Source organism: Micromys minutus (genome assembly GCF_963924665.1).
Source record: "Micromys minutus genome assembly, chromosome: 29".
NCBI lineage: Eukaryota > Metazoa > Chordata > Mammalia > Rodentia > Muridae > Micromys > Micromys minutus.
Genome location: NC_137964.1, coordinates 2,717,761 through 2,740,874, shown reverse-complemented (window position 1 = coordinate 2,740,874; position 23,114 = coordinate 2,717,761). Strand labels below are relative to the sequence as shown.

At 50.4% G+C, this 23,114-nt stretch overlaps 1 protein-coding gene and 1 pseudogene across 3 annotated transcripts in view; one reads left to right on the top strand and one right to left on the bottom strand.

The window, feature by feature from the left end:
- Window positions 1-6,448: 6,448 nt before the first annotated feature.
- Window positions 6,449-23,114, bottom strand: part of GRID2IP (Grid2 interacting protein) — a gene marked incomplete at both ends in the record, with an annotated part of 35,667 nt that continues 19,001 nt past the window's right edge. For both annotated transcript variants that reach the window (XM_080940567.1, XM_080940568.1), the window contains 15 exons: window positions 6,449-6,520; window positions 6,713-6,877; window positions 8,811-8,929; window positions 9,016-9,145; window positions 9,582-9,668; window positions 9,807-9,962; window positions 10,248-10,444; window positions 10,954-11,031; window positions 11,621-11,708; window positions 16,374-16,790; window positions 17,337-17,692; window positions 18,823-18,940; window positions 19,132-19,229; window positions 19,931-20,071; window positions 22,951-23,105. In XM_080940567.1, the coding sequence (XP_080796693.1) occupies window positions 6,449-6,520; window positions 6,713-6,877; window positions 8,811-8,929; window positions 9,016-9,145; window positions 9,582-9,668; window positions 9,807-9,962; window positions 10,248-10,444; window positions 10,954-11,031; window positions 11,621-11,708; window positions 16,374-16,790; window positions 17,337-17,692; window positions 18,823-18,940; window positions 19,132-19,229; window positions 19,931-20,071; window positions 22,951-23,105 (2,377 nt within the window). The remainder of the gene's footprint in view (window positions 6,521-6,712; window positions 6,878-8,810; window positions 8,930-9,015; window positions 9,146-9,581; window positions 9,669-9,806; window positions 9,963-10,247; window positions 10,445-10,953; window positions 11,032-11,620; window positions 11,709-16,373; window positions 16,791-17,336; window positions 17,693-18,822; window positions 18,941-19,131; window positions 19,230-19,930; window positions 20,072-22,950; window positions 23,106-23,114) is intronic.
- Window positions 21,707-22,020, top strand: LOC308438997 (large ribosomal subunit protein eL33-like; annotated as a pseudogene). The gene has a single exon. The product of its transcript is annotated as a large ribosomal subunit protein eL33-like (transcript).

Here is a 23,114-nt window from a genome sequence, read left to right as displayed (position 1 = left end):
GACTCCATTAAAGCAGAAGCAGAAGTAGTTCTCAAGTTGGTGACTTGCATAAGAAAGGTAGCTGAGCAAACCTGTAAGGAACCATTCTCCCTGCTTTCTGCTTCCCTTCCTGCCTTCCCTGTGTTCCTGGCCTGACCTCCCTCAATGATAGTGATCAGATGTGTAAGTCCGATAATCCCTTTTCTACTCAAGTTCCTTTTCATCATGGTCTTTATCATAGTGAAAGAAAGTAAACTAAGACAGCCTCCTCCAATAAATAAACATTAAGTTAATATAATGCATATTACATTGTTAATAGTAATACATAGTATTAATAATAAGTTAAATATGAAAATAAATAAAATAATATTTTGAAGATAAAGACATTTCCATTCAAGAGAATGAGCTATGGATTTCCACAGACAAGTGTTTTGGACCCAGAAAATTCCATCAATTTCCATGAGTTTCAGACTTTTATTTGTAAAAAGGAGATCACAAAATCCACCTCAGAGGGTTGTGAAAAGAAACCGAAATGAAATCTGTAAACACATGAAGCGTGCTACTTAGTAAACGTCACCTGGTGTCACTATGGGGAAAGCCACACAGGGCTAAGCGATGTGACAGTTATTGTTGAGGAGTAAGTTCATTCCTGGAGCTTACATAACTGCAGCCACACTTCATCATTTGAGGGAGGAACTGGGCAGGGGACACATACTGGCTCACACACAGCATTGCACACTGGTTCTGGGGCAGAAACTTCAGAAGATATAGGACATTGAAATTCAGAGATACTGATCTATAAGGTGTCTCTACCGAGCATTGTATGTGGCACCTGTCAAAAGGATTGGCAGATACATTGATGAAGAGAGCGTGTTAGAAACACGGAGGGTCTGTCTGGAGCCAGCCTAGGTCAAGAAATTGACACTTGGTGGTAGAAGAGAAATGTGGTGGCTTTGAAACTGTTAAATCCAGATGTGTTCTTCAGGTCTGGTTGGATCCAGGGGCAGAGATACACACAGTAAGCTTCTCTTATCTTTCAGCCAGATGCTGCAGGTTCCCACCCTTTGTACATAAACCACATCCAGAGAAAAGGAAGCTTCCCCTTTTAAACTGTCTGGACTTGAGTCGTGAACTGTCCCTGAGCCACCCAGCCAGATGTGACTTCCGTACCTGCTCAACTCTACGGCCTGGGATGGGGAGGGATAATAAATATTCTAAAGAGTACGGGGGCTTTTTCTGACAGAAGGGTGAATGACTGCTAGGCAGGCGCAGCTCACCTCTGCCCACTGGAGTATAAGCAAGAGAGACAACCAGATAAGAGAGACTTGCCATCTGGAAGTCACCTGGTGACATTCTGGAGCAACGCTGGGTACAGGCAGAATTGGGACCATACAGAATTTTGTCATTGTTGCAGTTAACATCTTTCAATAATTAGTTTATTTATTTGTGTGTGTGCCCACATGGGTGTGTGTGTGTGTGTGTGTGTGTGTGTGTGTGTGTGTGTGTGCTCAAACTCAGATCCTCAGATCCTCAGACTTAGCAACAAGTGCCTTTACCCACTGAGTCACATCACTGGCCCTGTTGTGTTGAGACAAGGTCTCATATGTAGCCAAGGCTAGCCTCAAACTCATCATGTAGCCAAGAACGACTTTAAGACTCCTGCCTCCACCACATCCCTAGTTCACACCCCATGCAGTGTGGCTGTTGCAGCATCTGCTTGCCTGGCTGGGCTACCCTGCCTCACAATATAAAATAAAAGAAGCATTTCGTCTTTCTTTCTCTCCAGTCTGACTGCTCTTGTCACCGACATTGACAATGGCTGACCAAAGCGCTGGAGTGTCGGGTCTGCACCAACCTCCAGAAACTTGTATGTATTGATTTATTGATTGAGACAAGGTGAAATGTGGCTCAGTTTGACCCCAGTGACCTTGACCTGATCCTCCTGCCTCCACCTCCTCAGTGCTGGGATTACAGGCATGCACCACCACACCCCATCTATGCAGTGCAGGGAATTGAACCCAGGGCTTCGAGCCTGCTAGGCAAGCACTCTACCATCTGAGCTATATCCCCAGCCTTGACTTTCTGTGCTCTCGATTATATGTTCCCTTGGACTATTCACTTGTGAAAATGATCCCAGCTCTTGGCCACAGGATGAGCCACCACCTGAGGTTGTCACTACTTTCCCTGTCAAAGATCCAGGTGTGGGGAAGAACCCCGTAAAATTGGCCAAACCACTTACCTGGCTCACACCGACTGCAGAGCTATGAGGGTGTCCACCGAGCCTGGCTCAGATCAGCAAGGCCCAGGTCACCCAAGCCTTGAGCACTAAGTGGCTGTCATTTTAAGCCATTTTGAGTTAAGGTCTTTCATCCCAGCTACCTGGAGGCTGGGGTAGGATGATCCAAGGCTCTGGGCCTGCATGGGCTGCAAATGAATGAATTCAAAGCCAGCCTGAGTAACGAGTAGCAAGACTCAGTCTCCAAGTTTAAAGTTTGAAAGAGACTGGGGATACAGGTCAGTGTAGAGCACTTGCCTAGAATCCACCAATAAGGTCCAGAACTAGAGTGTTTGCCAAGTATCCATGGTGACAGCTCCGCCCCCCAGAATACACATGGTGAAATAGGAGAACTGATTTCCTCAAGTTTCCCTGTACCACCACATGCCTCCATAGCGGACAATGCCAAATAAATAAATGTATGTATGTATGTATGTAAGCATTTTTCCCCAAATAGAATGCCTTAGACAGGGGCTGGGGGCTGGTGGGTGGGCATAGCTCAGCGGCAGAGCACCTGCCTCTCATGTCCAACTCCCCAGGCTCAGTCCTCAGTAATGTAGGGGAAACAAGGTTAAAGTCAGTTTGTCACACAGCACTGCTGTAGCTGATAACAGACACAGGCATGGTAAGAAGCCGAGCCAAGCTGGTGCTGGGCTTGTCACGTGGCTGGATCCTAGGACCAGGGGCCTGTGCTTCCAACTCAGATAAATGCTACCTGGGCCGGGGGATCTTGCCTGGTGGAGACTGTAATCTGTGATCTCACAGAGATTTTATTTTATTTACAAAATAAAATTTTTGCAGGGAGCATTAGGGCCCCATGCTCTCTAGTTAGATACGCTGCTGCTAACTACATCTCTAGCTGCTTTCTCCTCCTGATTAGCATTTATTTCAAGGAAAAAGTCTCAATAAATTACTCAGGTGGGCCTTGAAATTTCTGTCCCTGTTTCCACCTTCTGAATAAACTGTGACTTCTTTCTTGTCCACCTTCTCCTCCTCCTCCTTTCGAGACACAGTTTCTCTGTGTAGCTCTGTCTGTCTGTCCTGGAACTCACTCTGTAGACCAGGCTGGCCTCACACTCAGAGATCTGTCTACCTCTGCTTTCTGAGTGCTGGGATTAAAGGCACCACCATTCCTGGCATAAACTGTAATTTCTAATTCCAGCTCCAGAGATTTTAAAAAATGTATTATACTTTATTTATTTGTGTGTATATGCCTGTGCATACACGTGAGGAGGTCAGAGGACAATTTGTTCTTTCTTTTTGCCCCATGTATATACTGGAGCTCAAACTTACATGGACAAGTTTAGTGGCAAACACCTTTACCCACTGAGCCATCTCTCCTGACCTACATATAAATCAAATCTTTTAAAATTTAGGTTTATTTATTTAATTTTATGGGTATGAATGTTTTACCTGCAAATGTATGTGCATTCTTGGTACCTGTGGAAGTCAGAAAATGGCATCAGAAGACTCCCCCCATACCTCCAAACAATCAAAACAAACAAACAAACAAACAAACAACCTGCAGTTAGCAAGCCACCATATGATGGTGAGATTGAAAACCCAAGTGCTCTAAGCCAAACCATTTCCCCAGCTCCCCAACAAGGATTGTTTCTTTAAAAAAAAAAAAAAAAACTTTTTTTTTTTTAACACGTGTATGGTGTTTTACCTCTATGTATGTCTGTGCACCACATGTGTGCAGTGCCTGTGGAGGCCAGAAGAGGGCATCAGATTGCCTTAAATTGGAGATAACGACCAACCGTGAGCCTCCATATGAGCGCTGGGAATTGAATTGTGGTCCTCCGGAAGAGTAGCCAGTGAATCATTGTTCTGAATCAGTCCCTCTCTAGCACCTCCTAGCAGGAGTTGTATGACACTCTTTTCCTGAAACACACATGCCAGGTACTGTGTACAAGTTGACTTTTTGCTGTGGTGTAGCAGGTTCCTTCTTGACACATACATCTTGGTTTCAATGTTTTTATGGGATGGATGGACATGAGGAAGGTACTAGGGAAGACCAGGACTGTGGAGGACTCTGAAATACCACGTGTGGGCTGGGGATGTGTTCAGTGGGTAGAGTGCTTGTCTAGCATATTGAAGCCCTGGGTCCCACCCCCAGCACTGTGTAAATCCGTTGTGGTGGTGCATGCCTGTAATCCCAGCACAGAGGAGGTGGAGGCAGGAGGATCAGTTCAAGGCCATGTACACAGAGTCTGAGAGTGTCCTGGTCTACATAAGACTATCTAAAAGAGAGCAAAGAAATGAAAAGACAAGACATAAAACAAGGGCTCCAAGTCCTGTTCATCCACAACAATGGCTATTTGTTTTTTGTGGGAGAAAAAACATCTGAGGGTATAGAGAGATGGCTCAGTGGTTAGGAGCATTTAGCTTACAGCCACCCAACACTCCCTTTCCAGGGCATTTGACTCTCTCTCCTGGCTTCCAAAGACACCAAACACATGTGGACAAACCCACCCATGGACGAACACATACACATAAAACTAATTCTTTTTAAAATCCAAGATACAAGAAGAAAAAAGAATCCAAGAAACAAAATGAAAGCCCATTCATAGGATTCCTGGGGGAAGTCAAATGAAGACTAGCTCCTGCTCAGGCTGAGGCAGGAGGACTGCCACAAATTTGAGGCTAGCCTGAGATACAGGGATCCTGTCACTATAAAATGATGATATAAAATAAAATAAAAGTCAAACTGGGCTTTGTGGTACATGGCTATAATCCCAGCAGTTGGGGGTAGAGGCAAGAGGATTCAGAGCTTAGGGCCAGCCTAAGCTACAGGAGACACTGGCTCAAAAAAAAAAAAAAAAAAAAAAAAAAAACCAAGGGCTGGAGGTGTAACATGGTAGTGGAGCACTTACCTAGTGCCCACTGAACTGGTGTCACCAGCCCTTCCATGTCCTTCCCCTCCTAGCCTTCAGGATTCCCTTTCTACTCCCAACACCTCCACCTAGAATCTGACCAACTATAAGTAGGATCTGAGCTGGTATGATTAAAATCTCAATTGTCAGGCCACCATGATGTCTCAGTGGGTAAGGGTGCTTGCTGCCAAGCCCGATGACCTGAGTTCAAGATTCAGGACCCATGTGGTGGAAGGAGACACCCAACTCCGTAAGTTGTCCTCTGACCACATGCTCTCTATACACCCCTCTCATGCCACCTCCACACAAATTAGAAACCAACATCTCTCCGTTTTGGCTGAGCCTAGAAGTGCAGTTCTGCCATTCCAGTTATTGTGAAGGCTAAGGTAGAAGACTTAAAAGTTCAAGGCCTACCTGGGCTACAGAGTTCAAGGTCACCCTTGACAACTAAGACATGTCAAAAAGTATGCAAGAGTCTGGCGGTGTGGCTCAGTGGCAGAGCGCTTGTCTAGCTAGTATGCTTAAGGCCCTTGGTTCATTCCCTTAGTACCATAATGCCAGCACTGGGGAGGCCTAGGCAGAAGCATAGCAGTAAGCTAGAGGCTAGTCTGTTATATAGTGAAACCTTCCGGGGGGCGGGGCCAAGGAGGAGCAAAAGGAGGAAGAGGACACGAAGCATGGTGGCCCATGACTATAATCCCTACACTTGGGAGGTAGAGGCAGGAGGATCAGAAGTTCAAGACTATCTTTGACATAATGAGCTTGAGGCCAGCCTGAGCGACATGAGACCCTGTCACTCAAAAAATAAAATCATAAAAGAAAATTAAACCTAGATTCAGTGGCGTGATAAGATCTCTTCCTCCTCCAGTCCCTCTCAGTATTGGGATCTGTCCTCTCTCCCGTCTCATGCTCCCACGGAGCCACAGACACCGCAGCAAGCCAGCATCCACTTTGCAGCTCACGCTCAGGTGGGACATTCCCTGACACGCAGTAGTGTTTTATTCACCATTGTGGGCATCGAGGTGGAGGGGTGGGTGACCACCAGAAGTCAGAGAGGCCTTCTGGGGGGAGGGGGAAGTGGCCACTGGAAGCCAGGGAAGCCTTCTAGGAGACTAAGAAGAATGGGCAAAAGAGGGCCAGGCGGAACTCAGCAGCTGAGGTAGCTGGAGACACATGGCTGCAGCCCCCACCATACCCAATCCCTTCCTGCAGCCATGATGCATGATCAAGTACCCTGGACCCTGTGACGTTCCTCTGGGGTGCAGCCTCCAGCATTGGTCTCTGTGCTCAGACTGCAGACGACGCTTGGTGGCAGCTGTCACCAGGCCAGAGGTGAAACCATCCCTGAGCTGCGTGGGCCATCCCCTGCCTGCAGGTCACTGAGAGCTCTCTGGAGATAGGGAGGAGTGGTCAGTGGGCCCAGCATTGCTGACACCCCTTTCTGCCCCCTCCTCGCACCCACATGGCTGGTGCTGAAGTTGGTGGCTACATCCCACCAGAGACAGGAGATGTGCCACCCACCAGCATCCTTTCCAAGTTCCACATCCCTTCTGGGGCCTCTCCAGCCTCCACCCCAGCTCACCTCAAATTTGCTCATGAATTCTGAAAAGATGCCAAAGAAGGCCTCTGAGGTAGTGGCCTTGGAGTCCTCTCCGAAGAAGGCCAGCGCCTTCCCTAGCTCTTCCATGGCCTCCCTCTGCAGTCCGTCCAATGTTCGCAGAGCTGGCTGCGCTGTTTCCAGAAAGGACTACAGGACCTTGGTCAAGGAAACGACCCCTGGGTGCTTTACCCTCCTTGGCTGGACTGTGAACCTAGATAGCCCTAGCTACTCCATCCCTTTTCTGCTCTGAAGGATCTTCCTTTCTGCAGGCAGAGAACTAAACCCCTCACACCAACCCCTCTCCCTCCACCTTCCCAACCCCAGCCTCCCCACCCCTGCCACATCTCTGCAGCCCCTTTCCCACCTCTGTCACAGGTTTCAGGCCACCAGTCCTTAACTTCATGCATAATTAATGTACATTCTGAATAAGCCTCAGACTTCCCTCCGTCTCTCCACAAGGGGATGCTGTCCTCTTTGGATTCTGCTGAGTAGTCTCTTGATCCTTGTCTGTTGTTTGTTTTGTTGTTGTTTTTTGGTTTGTTTCGTTTTTAGACAGGATCTTATCATGTAGCCCAGGTTGGCCTTTAACTCTGGACCCTCTTACCTCAGCATACTGTGTGCTGGGATTCCCCGTCTGTGCCAGTATGTGGGGCTCACTGCCCACTTCTCAGACCATTCATTTGGACTGACCCTGTCTGACACTTTGGTTTCTTGTAACCCAGGCTGGCTTGTAACTAGCTAAAAAGCTGAGCATGACTTTGAACTCCTGATCCTCCTGCCTCTACCTCTGAGTATGTTACCTGTATGCAACACCACAGCAGGCTTTTTCTCTTTTCCTTTCTCCATTTTCTTTTCCTTCCTTCCTCCATCTCTTTTTTCTTTTCTTTTCTTTCTTTTTTCTTTTTTCTTCTTCTTTTTTTTTTTTTTGTTTTGTTATTTTTGAGACAGAGTTTCTCTGTGTAATAGCCCTGACTATCCTGGAACTCACTCTGTAGACCAGGCTGGCCTTAAACTTAAGAGATCTACCTGCCTCTGCATCCCAACAGCTGTGATTAAAGGTGTGTGCCCAGAACTGCTTGGGTCATTTTTTTTCCTAATTACCCCCTTTTTGTTATTAACTAAAACAGTTTGAATGTTCATTGTTTCTGTCCTCCAAGGGTAAGCTTGTTCCTTCCACGGACCTCCAAGATTTAAGACAGTTTCTAGCACATTGTAAGTAACTCCTGAGGAAAAACCTCAGTGACCCTGATTCAAGGTGTTAGTTCAGTGGAGAGCAATTTAGCATGTGGAAGGCTTGAGATTCAATCTTCCCATTTGCTTTTAGCTCACAGAGCCTGCCTGGTCAGGCTTCTCCTATGTCTTGTGATTTAAATCCAGGCTCCACCATTCTTATGGACAGATAGTTGACAGCATGTCATTGACTTTGGGAACTATGGGTAGGCCTGTTGGCAGAGACCTATCATCCCAGACACTTGGGGGGATGAGGCCAGAGAACTGTCTTTTGAAGGCCAGCCTGGGCTATATGGTGAGTTTGAGGCCAGCCTGGGCAACTTAGAGAGGGGAGGAACTTGGTATATACCTCATTGGCAGAATTCTTACCTAGCATGTTCATTTTCCTGACCTCAGTTTTCAGTGATAAAGCCTTGAATCCCCAGTGAGGGCCTGGGAGTGTAGTTCAGTGTCTGCCTAGAATTGCCTAGTGAGAAAAATGTATAGCTCAGTGGTGAAGCTCTTGCCTAGGATCCCGCAGGGGCTGAGGACAAGGCTTGGATGCTATCCTGAAATCCTCCAGTGGTGGGCTGCAGCATGGCTCAGAACATATGCTAATGCCTGTGTTCCTGTATAGTTCAATCCCCAGTCTCAAAGACACGGAGAAGAAGTCCATCCTCAGCTCTTGCTTTGCATAAGGTCCTGGGTTCTAAATAATGTAGGATGAAATCTCTCCCAGGATCCCTGGGCACATAACAGCTTCTGCCCAGAGTGTCTGCAAGGAGCCAAACGGGCCACTAGAGCTATAGTCAGCTTTACCCAACCCTCCCAGAGTCCAGGCTTGGGCTGCAACAGGCTGATTAGAGGATACAGCCATGACCACAGCAAACCTATCCTCACTGGACGGAGCCATGCTCTGGCAGGCCACCTGAATCTCACTGACGGTGTCATGGAGGTCAGCCAAGTCACCAGTCAGGGCTCGCTGGTTTACTGCATGTAAGGAAAGAAGCAAAGGCTTGTGGAGGCTGCACCCCAGCTCAGGGCATCTGCCTCCCTCGCCCATGCACCCAGCCTACCTTTGGCAGCCAGGGGCACAGTGGGCAGGTCCTGGGCAAAGCCTAGGAGCTCAGGGAAGTGCTGGCTTAGCGATTTGGCAAGGATGTGCAGGAAGGTGGACTTCCCATCCACTGTCTTGGTGGAGTTTAGCTGCAAAGGATGCCCGGCACATATGCTTCCCAAAGTTCCCCATCAGACTTCGGGTCACATGACTCCAGGTTTTTCTGTATTCCCAGAATTCTTAGCCTGTGATACTCTTTCCAAATTCTCTCCCCGCTCTCCTTTTCTAGATCCTGGAGCTGGACTGGAGGAGCGCCCTTGTGCACTTTCACCCTTTGGTAAGACACATCTGAGCCTATGCGCAGCCGGCTCCTCCCCTACCCAGGGGAAGAACTTTGTGATGTGCTGTTTTCTTCTCCCGTTAGAAGAGCCAGGGTTTTATTTAGCCTGTGCTAGCCTAGAATGCCTGATCCTCTTGCCTAGACCTTCTAATTGATGGGATTACAGGTCTATGCTACCACACTTGGCTCAGCTGCCACAACTGGACTCCGCCTCCAAGTCTGGTAGCTAAAGCAGGTGAGCTCACCTCTGTCAGGAAGTTGATCTTGAAGCCAGTGGTCTTGTTGGTCTTGGGCTGCCCATCGTTGAGATAGTTCCCCATGGCCAACACAAACTGTGGGAAGAAAAGTAGGGGGATCCGGTCCAGATGCTCATCTGCCCCATCCCCATGTGTAGATTTTTATCTCATGGCTGGGAGCCCCAGGAGACAAAAAGATCAGATTAAACAAACAGGGATGGGAAATGGCTTGACCTCCAGGATCTTGGCGAGTTTCCGGCTGTTTTTGAGCTCCCGAGACGCCTGTCGCAGGCACTCAAGGCTGCCTCTTATCTCCTCTGTCTTCTCCTGCAAGGTAGCCTGGAAGTGTAGGCTGCGCAGGCGGGTCTTGTATTCAGGAACCGACAGCATCTGCAGGAAAGTCAGGAGCCAGGATTCATCCATCCCCAGCCGGGACCTTCTTTCTACCCAGCCTGGGGAGTGAGTCCTCTGAGAGATGAGCAGAGTACCCTTAAGAAAAATTAGCATGATCCTGGGGACAGTCTGGTCTGCCTTGACCTCAAGTGAGAACAGGCCATCAAAGGAGTTAAACTGGGACTCGGAAGCCAGGGGTAGTCTTCAAGGGTCCTGGGACAGAAGCCAACTTCTGACTAAAGAGGGAGCCCAGGCGAAGGCGCCCTAGCCGTGGTGCAGCACCTGCAGGACGAACTGGTCCGGCTCACTGAGGCGACCCGGAGCCTCGCGGAAAGCCTGATATCGCTGTTCCTCATCGGCGTCCGGAGCGAAGAGCAGCAGCTGCGCCAGATGAGCAGGCTCCAGGCGCCGGGGCTCCATGCTCATGAGCACTTGCCGCAGCTCGCCAGGGGTCAGCTTAAGGTGCGCTAGGAGGATGGCTGCGGGAGGGGCACTAGGGTGAGACAGGGTGAGAACCTGGAGAGGGCGGAGCCCAAATTAGGGCGGGGCCTCAGGGAAGAGTGGGGACTTGATTCGACGAGACAACTGGGAGGAGCATAGTAAAGAGGGGCCGGAGAGAAGTACCTAGCGAGAAGGGCGTGGCTAAAGACTTGGGGTCTTAGAGATGGACAGGAGAGGGGCGAGATCCCCCCCAAAACAGATACCTGGTAGGTGGGTGAGGCCTGTGGGCGGGGCGTGGAACTAAGGGATGAAGTTGATGTGACTGGAGGCAGGGCCAGGACCAAGAAACCCATTATGGTGGGCGTGGCCAATAAGGGGTGCCTAGAAGTACACTTGAGTACAGATTGGGGATCCTGCTACCCTGAGAGTCGGCCTTCTTTTAACAGCAGAACGGGTCCCAGTCCCCAAGTCTTAATTTCGATCTCCCCACCCCTTTGCCGGTCTCAGCTTTTGTGGCCCTGAGGGCCGGGCCCCTAAAGCTTCTCACAGGTATTGTAGGCCTTCTTGTGGGACAAGATCTCCACCACTTCCTTCTTCCTGAAGGGCTCAGGGCCGGGCACTGGTTCTGGAATCAAAAACTGTACAGTTTAATAGGGAATGAGAGGCTAGACTAGGGCTGCTGTGTCAGGGCCAAGGGAGAGATGTGGCCACAACTAGTGGTCAAGGAACTTTTCCTCTTGGCATGCATCACCTTAACTACATCAGCTCCAGGCATTCAAACTCCCCTTCATTCCTCAGACTTTCAGTTGTGGACTCGCAGGTCCAGCCTAAGGCATTCAGCATTTGTCTGACCCCACACGGGGTCTCCTCACAGGCCCTCTCCCCTGCCTGCATCCCTCAGGCTGAACACTGAAAACCAACCACTCCCTGAGTTTGTGCTGCTTACAATAACAGACTACTAACTACTTGGAGTCATACTCAACCACTACAAGGAAACACCTAGAAAGGACGAGGGAGGAGGGAGACTGAAAAGGATGCTCATCCTTGGTGCAAGCTACCTAGCCTTTCTGGGCTTCCTCATTAAGAAGTAAAACTGGTTCTGAGATCTAGCTTGCAGGATGGCTAAGGAATTCATTATGCACGCAAAGGGCTTGAAAGTTTGGAGAGTGTATGCTCTGGGAACGGGAAGCAGGCTGCATGGCTTGGCCACTCACTTGGAGGTTTTTGGGTGCCGAAGTGGAGCTCCAGGTCCAGGTATTTCACCATGTCACTCAGCTTGTCATAGTCAGAGTCTTCCCCAAGCTGCAAGCAGTGGGTCGTGAGCCCAGTCAACTAGCCTGCCTCTGTCCTCTGAGATCCATCCTGAGGACCCCCAAAGAGATGGGTCCCAGGAGGTCCAAGAGGAAGGCAAGAGCCAGAGGAGGGTGCAGGCAGGAAGCGCTAGATAGAAGTTGGATGTGTGCACACCCCTTTAATCCCAGAACTCAGGAGGCAGAGGTCCCTGTGAGTTCCAGGCCAGCCTGGCACACAGTAAGACCTTGTCTCAAAAAACAAAAATAGAAAGGGGGGAAGGAAGAAACTTTATAAACCAGGGCTGGGGCAATAGCTCAGCAGTTAAGAACACTTGCTGCTCTTGTAGAGCACCTGAGTGTGGTTCCCAGCATCCACATCCGACAGTTCACAACTGCTGGTAATTCCAGCTCCCGGGTATCTGATGCCCTTACTGGCCTCCGAGGGCACCTGCAGTCATACACACATACACACATAATTTAAAAAAAAAAAAAAGAAATGTTGCACGATCCAAGTTACAAGCTAAGAAACTGACTCCCCTTCTGGTCAGTAAGGCAGCCATTCTTGGAACTCTATAAAGAAGAAAGACGATAGTGACATCCAAGAGGTCTCCTTTTGTGTGTGTGTGTGTGTGTGTGTGTGTGTGTGTGTGTGTGTGTGTGTATGCATGTGCGGTGGATTTGAACTCAGGTCCTCATGTTTGACCAGTAAATTGTCGTATCTACTGAGCTATCTCTTTATGTCCATCTGCTCTATAATTTTGAGATTATCACTTCATTAAACCTAGAGCTCTACCAATTGGTTAAGTTAGTTGGCCAGTGAGCTTCAGGGGTCTGTCACCTAGGATACAGATGTACACTAGCATGTCCATTTCACAGAGTGCTGGGGTCCAAACTCAGGTCCTGACCCTTGCATGACAGGCACTATCCACTGAGCAATCCCCCAGCACCCTTCTACCCCCATTTTCAGATAAGGACTTGCTAGGCAACCCAGGCAGGCCTTGAACTCATGATCCGCTTTCCTCTGCCTGCTGACTGCTGGGTGACTGGTGTGCACCACCACAGCCAGCTTGAAGTTCTCTGCGGGAAATGGTCTCAGCCCAGAACTGCCTTAGGCAGGATGAGCTAATTCCAGGGAAGCTAGAGCTGGGATAGACTAGGGGCTGGGGTGCTTCGTGCAGGCGATGACCACCTTCAATGGCCATGAGGCGCTTGGACTGGGGAAGAGGTTGGGGCAGTTGCTGAAGGAAGAGAGGCAAATTGAGAAATAGTCTCAGAATGAGGCTGCTGGGCAAGGATACCTGGCAGGAAGGATAGCCAGGTGTGTTCAGCCTTGGTGACCAGGGAGATGGCCCTGGAGAGCAAGCTTGTGGACTTATCTCAGATGGTAGGAATATGGTCTCCAGGAACCCAAGATAAGAAGGTTCCCTTCTCTTTGAGACATGCAGTGGCCTCAAACTCACTGTATAGACAGGAATGGCCTTGGACTCCTGACCCTCCTGCCTTTACCTCCCAAGTGTTGGGATCACAGATATGCAGTATGATGCTTGATATATGTGCTGGGAGTGGGATCCAGGGCCTAGAGCATCAGAAGCCAGCTCTGTACTGCTGAATTACACCCCTAGTCCCAGCCTCTGAGGAGAGGCATGGGCCTTTCTTTTTAAAGTAGAATCTCTCTATATAGCCCAGGCTAGCCTCAAAGTTGAACTCACAGTAATCCTCTTGCCTCAGCCTCCTAAGTGCTGGAATTATGGGCATGAGCTAGCTTACCACCACCACCCCTGTCATATTTAAAGGAGCAGTTGAACTTGGTATAGCAGCTCATTCCTACAATCCCAGCACTTTGGAGGGTGTTGAGGCAGGAGGATTGTCACAAGTTAAAAAAAAAAAATCTAAGAGAAATAGTCCAGCTCAAAAGCAATGGGTTTTGCAGGAGGGCAGGGTGGTATTTCCAGAACACCCCACTGTGCTTAAAGCTGGTAAATTTTGAAAAGCTGCAAGAGGTTTTTTAGGACAAACAGGAAAACCCATCCCAATTTCTAGAGCGCCTCACAAAGGCCCTGTTACAGTACACTAACTTAGATCCTGAAAATCTGGAAGGTAAACAACTGCTAATGACCTATTTCTTTTTCCTGACATAAGAGACTAGCTTAAAAGCTAGAGAGGGGACCCCTAACTCCATAGGCAGAAGTCTAGACGCTGGCCTTTAAAGTGTACCATGGGAGAGATGAAAGGCTCACAAACAAATACCATTTGCTGGCTAAGGCTGTCCAACCAGCCCTAGCTACTGTTACAGACTCCTGGTCTCTCCTAGGGCCAAGGAACCACAAGCCCCCTGCTATAGATGTGGTCAGCAAGGTCACTGGGCAAAAGCTTGCCCTAGCCCCTGCAAGCCAACGGGGCCATGTCCCAGATGCCATCGAGAGGAACATTGGGCAGTCGATTGCCCTGTGTCACTCAGGACAGAGGGACATCATGCCCAAATAACCCTCCAGCCTTCTAGGCTTGGCTATGGACAACTGAAGAGGCCCAGGCTCCCTTGACCTGACCACTGTCATCATGAACAGGGAGCCACGGGTAGCTATTATGGTATGTGAGCAGCCCATTTCCTTCCTCTTGGACACTGGGGCCACTTACTCGGTCCTGATGGAGTTTTGGGGACCCACGTCTCTCTCCCATTTTCCTGTTGTCCGGTAGGAGAACAACCTTTTCTTCCTCACCAGACCCTACCACTTACATTTTTAGGGGTGTACTTCTCAGTCACTCCTTTTTGGTAGTGCCAACATGTCCTGTCCCCTTATTGGGAAAGAGATCTTCCAGCTAAGTTGGGAGCCTCTATTTCCTTTGCTCCCCCCATTTGCCTGAACCCAAGCTCGCTAGCAACCCCTCTGCTTCTTCTAGTCAGTCAACTAACTAACACAAACATGTTTCCTTTACCAGCTTCTCAGGTAGACCCTCGAGTCTGTTGCTAAACATCATTCTCCTGTTGTCATCCAATTACTAGACCCTACCAGGACCCTTTTAAGGTGATTCTCGAGACACCTACAGCTCTTTTTCCACATACAAGGTCCATGAGATCCCAGGTGGGAGACAGAAGTTGTTGGTAAACTTTACTGTAAAAACCAACCAGGGTCCCCAGTAAGTACTATCAACATTCAGAATAAAAAGTCTCAATTAATGTCACCCAACCCGGCCATTTTAAAGACTGCTGGTTATGTGTACCCCCTAGAACAAACTCACATTTGCCACTTACAGCCTCCCCAGTGATGTTGCCTAACAACCTTACCTCACTCTTTGTCAGTTGCCATGACTCCACACCTTCCCTCTATCCCTCTTCATGGCATGGCAAACTGTTTTAAGACAACTGGGACATATCCTGTAAAAATTTGCTCCAAACCTTATCAATCTTCTGTCTACTTCAATGATAGACACAGAAACTTTCTAACTAAACTATTAATTAGTTCCTGTTACAGGATTACCAGCCACTTTCCACAGAGGAGCCTGATGTGAACATTTGCCGAGTGAACCCCAATGGTGAAAGCCATCTGCACCCCCAACGACGCCCCAAGACAGCAGGAAGTAGCCAATGAGACTCTCTCCACCCCTATTGCCCTTTCACCATCGGCCTCCCCCTCCCCCTTTTCTCCTCTTTACAATAAGAAAAGGGGAGGAATGGCAGCACCAGGACAGCTCCTGCAAAATTTTTCTTTCTTCCAAATGTACTTAATCTCTACCTACAATGTATACATATGTGTGTTTCAGCATCTTGTCAAGTCCAGGCGCTTATTACATCTAGAACAGTCCAGAGAAGCAACCTACAGATGCTTCAGCCTTCTCTCGAAGACACAGACGCTTTTACTGGACCTGTTCCTTCTGACCTATCCTCAGATGGTTCCACAGACCCTGGACAACAAGGAAACAGCCAACTCTAAGACTGGACAAACATCCCTACCCCCACTTTTCTGGACTCTCTAGAAACATCGCCCCAAACAAGTGTGAAGCTATCAAGAGATCACAACGACCCTATTCCTGGTCCACCATCACCTCTAATTTTTCTTTTTTAATTAAACCAAAACGGGGGAATGTTGGGATTCTGTAAACCCCACCCCTCAATTACCTGGCAGTAGCCAGGTATGCTCTGCCCCAGTGACCTGACACTATAAAGGGGGCTGCTTGCCCCCTCCTCTCTCTCTTGCTTCTTGCGCTCTTGCAGCCTTGCTCTCCCCCCTTACCCCTCCTCTTCACCTTGCCTTCCCCCGCCTCTATTCCTCTCTCTCTCTCTCTCTCTCTCTCTCTCTCTCTCTCTCTCTCTCTCTGTCCCTTCCTCCCTCTCTCTCTCCCTCTACCATCCTCTTAACTCTCCCATGACCTAAATAAACTCTATTCTGCACTATACCATCATGTGGCTGGTCCCTCAGGGGGAAGGGATTCTCAACATGGGCCCCCCAGAGGGATCTCCCTTGCTCCCAGGCCTTGCCGCACCTCCATGGGCCATATGCCCCCACTCTTTTCATCCATTGCCCCCTAATTTAATAAATGTAATTTTTTAAAAAAAACTAAAGAAGAGGAGGAGAAAAGGAGGAGGAAGAACCCGAGGTCAGGAAGATGGATCTTGCCTTCTATGTCACTGTCTAGACCATTCACTCAGTTGAGAGTCACCGGTCCCCAGGTCACCTACCTGACCCCAGATGGTGCCTTCTGAGTTCTCCACCTGTTCCCAACGCAAGCGCTTGACACTCATGTGGCTGGTCTCGCTGCGGCGGTGTCCCGCACCTCGGGATAGCATGGGGGGTGCACAGGGCACCGGTGGAGGTAGAGGGGGTGGGGGTGGGGGTGGGACTGGATGGCTGATCTGGGCGAGGGGTTTGGTCAGTGACTGAGAGGTGCCTCGGGGACCATCGGAGGTGCGGGAGCTGGGTTTGGGGTCGTGGAAAGGCAGAGGCGGTGGTGGCGGGGGGCTGAGCGGGGGTGGGGGGATGTGGTCTGAGATGGAGGAGTAGGTCAGAGAACTGCCCTCCTCGCTGCTGCTGACACACTCGCTAGCGCTGCTCCTCTCGTTGGTCACAAAGCTGCCCTGGTCATCATGGAAGCTCATCTGCCCAGGGGAGAGCAAGTGGGAAGTGAGGCTGGAACCCAGCCGTCTGGCGCTGGGGGCAAGTCCGTGAAACCGGGGAAGCAAGAGAAGCCAGGGGCCCGGATGGCAGTTCCGTACCTTAGCCTGAGGTTGTCAGAGAGGTAGCCCGAGGTGCACGGGGACAAAGATTGGGCTGGCCTGAGACACAGTACGTATATGGGGGTAGCCTTAGGGAAAAGACGGGATACCTCAGGTAAAGGTACAGAAGTGATTGTTTGGCCCATGGCTGTGAGCTGGGTATCCTAGGATGAAGAATGGGGTAACCGGAGATAAAATATGTACGATAGCCTCGGGCAAGGGTAGGATAAGTGTAAACAGAGATTAACTTGGGATGGCTCCAGACGTGAAATGCACGTGGAATGTTCCTGTCACAGACCAGCACAGACTGACACAGGTTGTGAAGCAGTTTGAGGCAGTCTGCAGTGAAACAGGCCTCCCGCAGGCTTTCTGGGGGACCCCGCAGCTCTATAGCCCTCCACTCCTATCTATGCCCACTCGCATGCCCACCTCCTCATAGTCATTCTCCGGTGTCAGGAAGTCATCCACAATGGTGACCCGGGGGCCCAGCTGCTCGCTCAGCACATCCAGGAAGCGATCCGTGTCTCGGCTCCGCACGGGGCGTGAGAAGGCGAAGAGCTTCCTGCGACTGGGCGGCCGGATGGGGTCTGGGCTTGGGGGGCTGTCAGGATGGATGGATCCAAGGCCTGGCTGTGGGGAGGGCGCTCTGCTGCTGTCCAAGCTGGCGTAGGGATGGGACTCGGAGCTGCTGGGAGAGGCCAGACCCCCAGAGCACAGCGGATCATAGCAGGGGGAAGGCAGGAGCCGGTCACCGGGCCATGAGACTCCAGACAGGGTCCTGGGCCCTTGGTTGTAGATGGAAGGAGAGGAAGTCTGTCAGCTACCGCCCAGCAGGGCGTGGAACAGTGGGTCGGGCTGTCTGTCCTAAGTCTTTCGGTCTCTGTGCTATTGCCTCCCAGGCTCTTTCCTGAGAGACCACAGCGGGTGAAACAAAAGTATCTCTTGGTTGCATTTCATGCCATACCTTAGCTCATCTGAGATCATACCTCAAAGGTCACATCAAGACCCATGAGGGATCCTCCCGTAGGCTTTAGGAAAGGGTCGTGAGAATCCAGCCCTGCCCACCAGGATTCAGGTGCTCAGGAGGACCAGTGTGTCCCATCAGTTGGTCCTGCTCTCCACTCCCCACCCCCACCCCCATGCTTCCCGTCCCCCCCCCCAGCAGTGGAAACCAAAGCCTTGCACATTCCAGACAAGTACCATTTAGTTATATCTGTAACTCCAGACCCCCTTCTTTCCCACTTAAAAAGTTTTTTTTTTTTTGAAACAGTCTCATGTAGCCCAGGCTGGCCGTGAACTCCCTAGGAGGTTGAAGATAACTTTGAACTTCTAATCCTCCGGCTTCCATGTCCTGAATGCTAGATCACAGGCATGTCCCACCACACCCATTTTACCTGGCGCCGGGGGTAGAACCCAGGGCCTCATGTGTGCCAGTTGGGATCTTGAGAAGTTACCCAGACTAGCCCTGAACTCATTCTGTAGCCCAACCGGCTTAGAACTATGGTCCTCCTGCCTCAGCTCCCTGAGTAGCCGAGGAGGGGACAGGACTGTGTTACAGGCACGGCTGGTCTTGCTTAGACTGCAGAGACACAGTCTTCCTACTTATACCATTCACAAAGCAATGTTCACTTTATAGCGTATCCAAGAGCCACGTTCTAACTTGAGGACTAGTTTGGGGGACACTCTGCTTTTCCAGATCACCAGCTGGAGTGAAGACCACAAAGGACAAAAGAGGGGCCAGGTCGAGCCAACCTTGATGACCTACTGTATACGCATGGAGGTCTCGGGGCTTCCCTGTGACTCAGCTGCACACCTTTTCGGGGTATGGCTGGGAGTAGGGATGACACACGGACAGGCAGCTAGAAGAGCAGAAGTTAGTATCCCCCTCAGGACCAGAGGTTGGCTGAGGCCATACCTGATGTGCCTACCAGGCTGGGGACTGGTGGAGAGGCCCGGGATTTGGACGCAGTCCCGATCTTCCCTTTGAAGCTGCTGTTCAGTCGAGACTCAAGCTCTGCGTAGACCGCTGACATCTAGGGGGCAACGGAGAAGAGTCCAGCCTTCTATTGCTCCCCTGTGGTCTCAATAGGACCTTAGAGACCACAAACGGACAGTTTGCCCCAGCCTGAAATTGTATCTGGGAAACTTAGGTCAGGGGTCTCCGTGCACCGGCCACCCACATCCACGATCACTGACATCTGGAAGGCAGAAAGAAAGGCCTCACCATTTTGGGGTTTGGAGTTTCCGGGAGGGATGTGCCATCGCCAGCCTGACGCTCGCCTGGGATCAGAGGTAAGGGCATCTCAGGGCAGTCACCAGGACCTGCCAGGAAGGTGCCATGGAAATCTCATTATATCTGAGCTCCGTGGCTCAGTCAAGGCCTGCACAGCCTCCACTCAGCCTTGCTAACTTCTGATCTCCCCAATGTGATGATTAGTCTTGGTTGTCAGCACGGCTGGATCTGGAATCAGCTGAGTCACGTTTCTAGCTAGGTCTGTGAACACACTGCCAGGAAGGAGTAACTGAGAAGGGGAGACTCATCTACTCCAGGGTGGGCAAGACCTTCCTGCTGCAGCTCAGATATAAGGAAATGATGGAAAAACAGTGCTTTGCCTGCCTGCCTTCCCTCCTTGCTGGCAAGTGGATCTGCTTTATTGCTGCTGCTGCTGCTGCTGCTGCTGCTGCTGCCATAGCCATCAGAACCCAGATTCCTCAGGCTCCCAAAGTAGACGGGGTCAGCAGCTCTTTGGAATCCTCCAGGCCTTCAGCACTAAGGTGGGACTACAGATACCTCTAGCTCAAGGGCTGAGCTACTGGATGTCCAGCCTCTCCAGCATGCCGATGGCCACTGTTGGGACTGTGCAACCCTTATGGAAGCCAATCTAATACATCCTCTTTGGAGCTGACATTCAGTCCATAGCCTCTGTCCCTCTAGAGAACCCTGGCTAATACACTCATTGTTTCACTAAGACCATTTACAGGAGGGGACAGCAGTTCCAGCCTTTCCATGTGTGAGGCATTACCACAGCTGAGGCTGGCCTCCAGGCCCTGGGAGCGCAGGCTGCGACGGCACATGGAAGAGGCCCTCAGGGAACTACGTGGTTGTGGCTCCGGTGTGGGCTCTGGTGTGGACTCTGGCTCCAGGTCCAGTGAGGATTCAGGTTCTGTGGTGGGACAGGCAAGAATTGTCACAAGGCCCTTGTCCTGTCAGCCTTCACAAGCAAGGGAAGAGAGGGAAAAACTCATCACCACCAAATGTTGCCTCTGAGCCATGGGGTCTTCCTGGATAACACTACAGTTTTTCCTAGGTAGCACTGAAGATAAAAACCCAGTAGTTTGTGCATGCTTGTCAATTACTCTCCCCCTGAGCCACGCATGCCCCAGCCCCTCACTGGGGGATTCTAGGCAGGGGCTCTAACACTGAGCCACACCCCAGCCCCTCACTGGGGATTCTAGGCAGGATCTCCACCACTGAATTGCAGTGCATTCCCATCCCTTTAGGGTGGTGCTCAAGCAGAAACCATGTACCCGGTGCAAGAAAATCAGCTGAAGGACGGAAACATAGTGGAGGCCGATCTGTCCCAACATAGCTTTTTGTAGGATACCACGCTTCGAGGATCGCCACACCCTGTGCTTATTCTGTGCTGCTGACTGACACCCAGAAGAACTCAGGGCAAACTGAAAAGGTTCTGGGCACATCCTACCCTCTTGGGGACCTTGAGCTTCAGGCTAAAAGTCTTCATCCCACCTCAGCCTGCGAGCTGTAGGGAGTAGGTACGTTAAAAGCATGAAGATCTGCAGAGGCTGCCAGATCAGCTGCAGGGTCTGTAGCCGGTAGGACACAGTGCTCATCAATACTTACATGGGTTCTGGGGACTCGAACTTGGGTCGGTCCTCACACTTGCACAGCAAGTACTTAAACTATTAGTCTTCTCTCCAAACCCAAGTGCAGGGGTTTTTAGGCACACAAGGGACATACTCCAACAGGGTAGGGGGCAGTGGACAAAGGAGTTTGCATGTGGCCCAGCAGACTCTCACATGTTTGCTTGTGCACTGGAGCCTACCAGCCAGGATGATCTGACCATGGGTCCATGACCCAGGTGACATTACTGGTTAATTTGTAAACAGGGAATAGGACGGATGAATTAAAAGTTGTTTGTACATGTGTGTATTATGAATATTTGCATGTGTGTGTCTCCACACACATGTGCACGCATGTGGGGGTCAGAGATTGATCTTCAGTCACTCTCCACCTTATATGTTAAGGCAGGGTCTCTCACTTGAACCTAGAGTTTGTCATCCAGTTTGTTAATCTAGCTAATCAGTTTGCTTGGGGGGGGGGGGTCCCAGTAGTGGGTAGTTCTGATGAACCTTTTCCCCAATTGGTTCTTGATTGATCAATAAAGATGCCATGAGCCAATTGCTGGGCAGAAGAAAAGAGGCAGGACTTTGGAGTCCCCTAAGGCAGGTTAAGAGACGCAGGAAGAGGAAGGGAGATTGCGCCGCCACGCTTCAGAGGGAGAAAAGATGACCAGCTGTATGAGATCTCGGGCAGAGCGACCATAGGCCACTTCCCCAGATGGAGATTAGAGTGGAAACTAAGCAGAGGGCAGGTTTGGGTTGCTGAACAAGAAGGTAACTAAGCAACTAAAGCTGGGGGCAGATTTAGGTTGCTGAGCTGGTTAGAGGAGCCCAGCAATTGAGCCAATAAGGCAGGTTGAAAAATAAGCCTGTGCTCTTTCCGCCATCTTGGCGCCTGTGGAGGCCTGCTGGGAACAGGACTTCTAAAGATTGCAAGTATGTCCGGAAGGCTGTGGTGCAAAGCTACAAGCGAGGTCTCCGGAACCAAAGAGAGCACACGGCTCTTCTTAAAATTGAAGGCGTTTATACCGAGATGAAACCGAGTTCTACTTAGGCAGGAGATGTGCTTATGTGTACAAAGCAAAACACAATACAGTGACTCCTGGAGGCAAACAAAACCAGAGTGATCTGGGGAAAAGTAACTCGGGCCCATGGAAACAGTGGTATGGTTCGTGCCAAATTCCGAAGCAACCTTCCTGCAAAGGCCATTGGACACAGAATCCGTGTGATGCTGTACCCATCCCGGATTTAAACTAATGGAGAGTAAAGAAATAAAAGTAGATTTGTGCTCTTGTATTAAAAAAAGAAAAAGAAACAGAAAAAAGAAAAATAAGCCTGTGTGTGTGTGTATGTGTGTGTATGTGTGTATGTGTGTGTGTGTTCGTGTGCACACGCGCTTCATCTGCAGATCGGAGGGAACCTGGGCAGGGCTGGTAGCACGGTGCGCCCAGAGCTTAAAACTGAGTAGCAATAACTACATGCCTCGGGTCCTCTGTTCCCATCCACCTGTATGATGGGTGGGCTGCCTCACTCACTTGGCGCTTACATGGGTACCGGGAATCTGGACTCTAGACTTCCCGCTTGCTCAACAAATGCTTTCTCTATCAAGCCATCTGCAGCTCCTTGTTTCCATCCAGAGACACAGTCTCATGGGCTACACAGTGAGTCTAGGGCTGGCCCCAAACTTACAGTCTTCCTGACTCGGCCTCCCCAAGTGCTGAGCCAAGTCACAGGTCTGAGCCACTATACCTACCTGGCTGTGAATTCTCCAATCAAGGAGGGAGCTATAGCTCAGTGGGTGTGCACTTGCTTAGTATGAGCAAGGCCCTGGACTCCATCCCCATCAATGGAAAAAGAAAATCAGGCGGTGGTGGGACACACCCATAATCCCCGCACTTGGGAGATGGAGGTAGGAATCAGGAGTTAAGGCCAGACTGAGCTACACAAGAGTTTGAGGTCAGCTTGGCTGTGTGAGAGCGTGTTTGAGAAAGAAGAGATGAATTGAACTGGGTGGGGGGCTGGCTTCGCAGCCAGGCTCCCATGTGTTATCAGGCACCTGACAGTAGGCATGCATATGTGAGCGGCCAGGAGTGGCTGCCAGGCCTCTGGGAGACAAGAACAGGTGTCTGCTTGTTCACCTGGCAGGCAGGGCATCTGCCAGGCACTCCCAGGGCCCGCTTACCTGTCATGGCGGTGTAGCCAAGGAAGCATGCAATCTTCTCCTGACACAGTTCCTGCTCCTCGTAGGTCAACAGCTGGTAGAGGAACTGCCAGAGCACCTGCTTGGCAGGTGTGTCCAGAACAGGGTAGACATCCACGATGAGGGTGTCGATGTTCCTGCAGGGA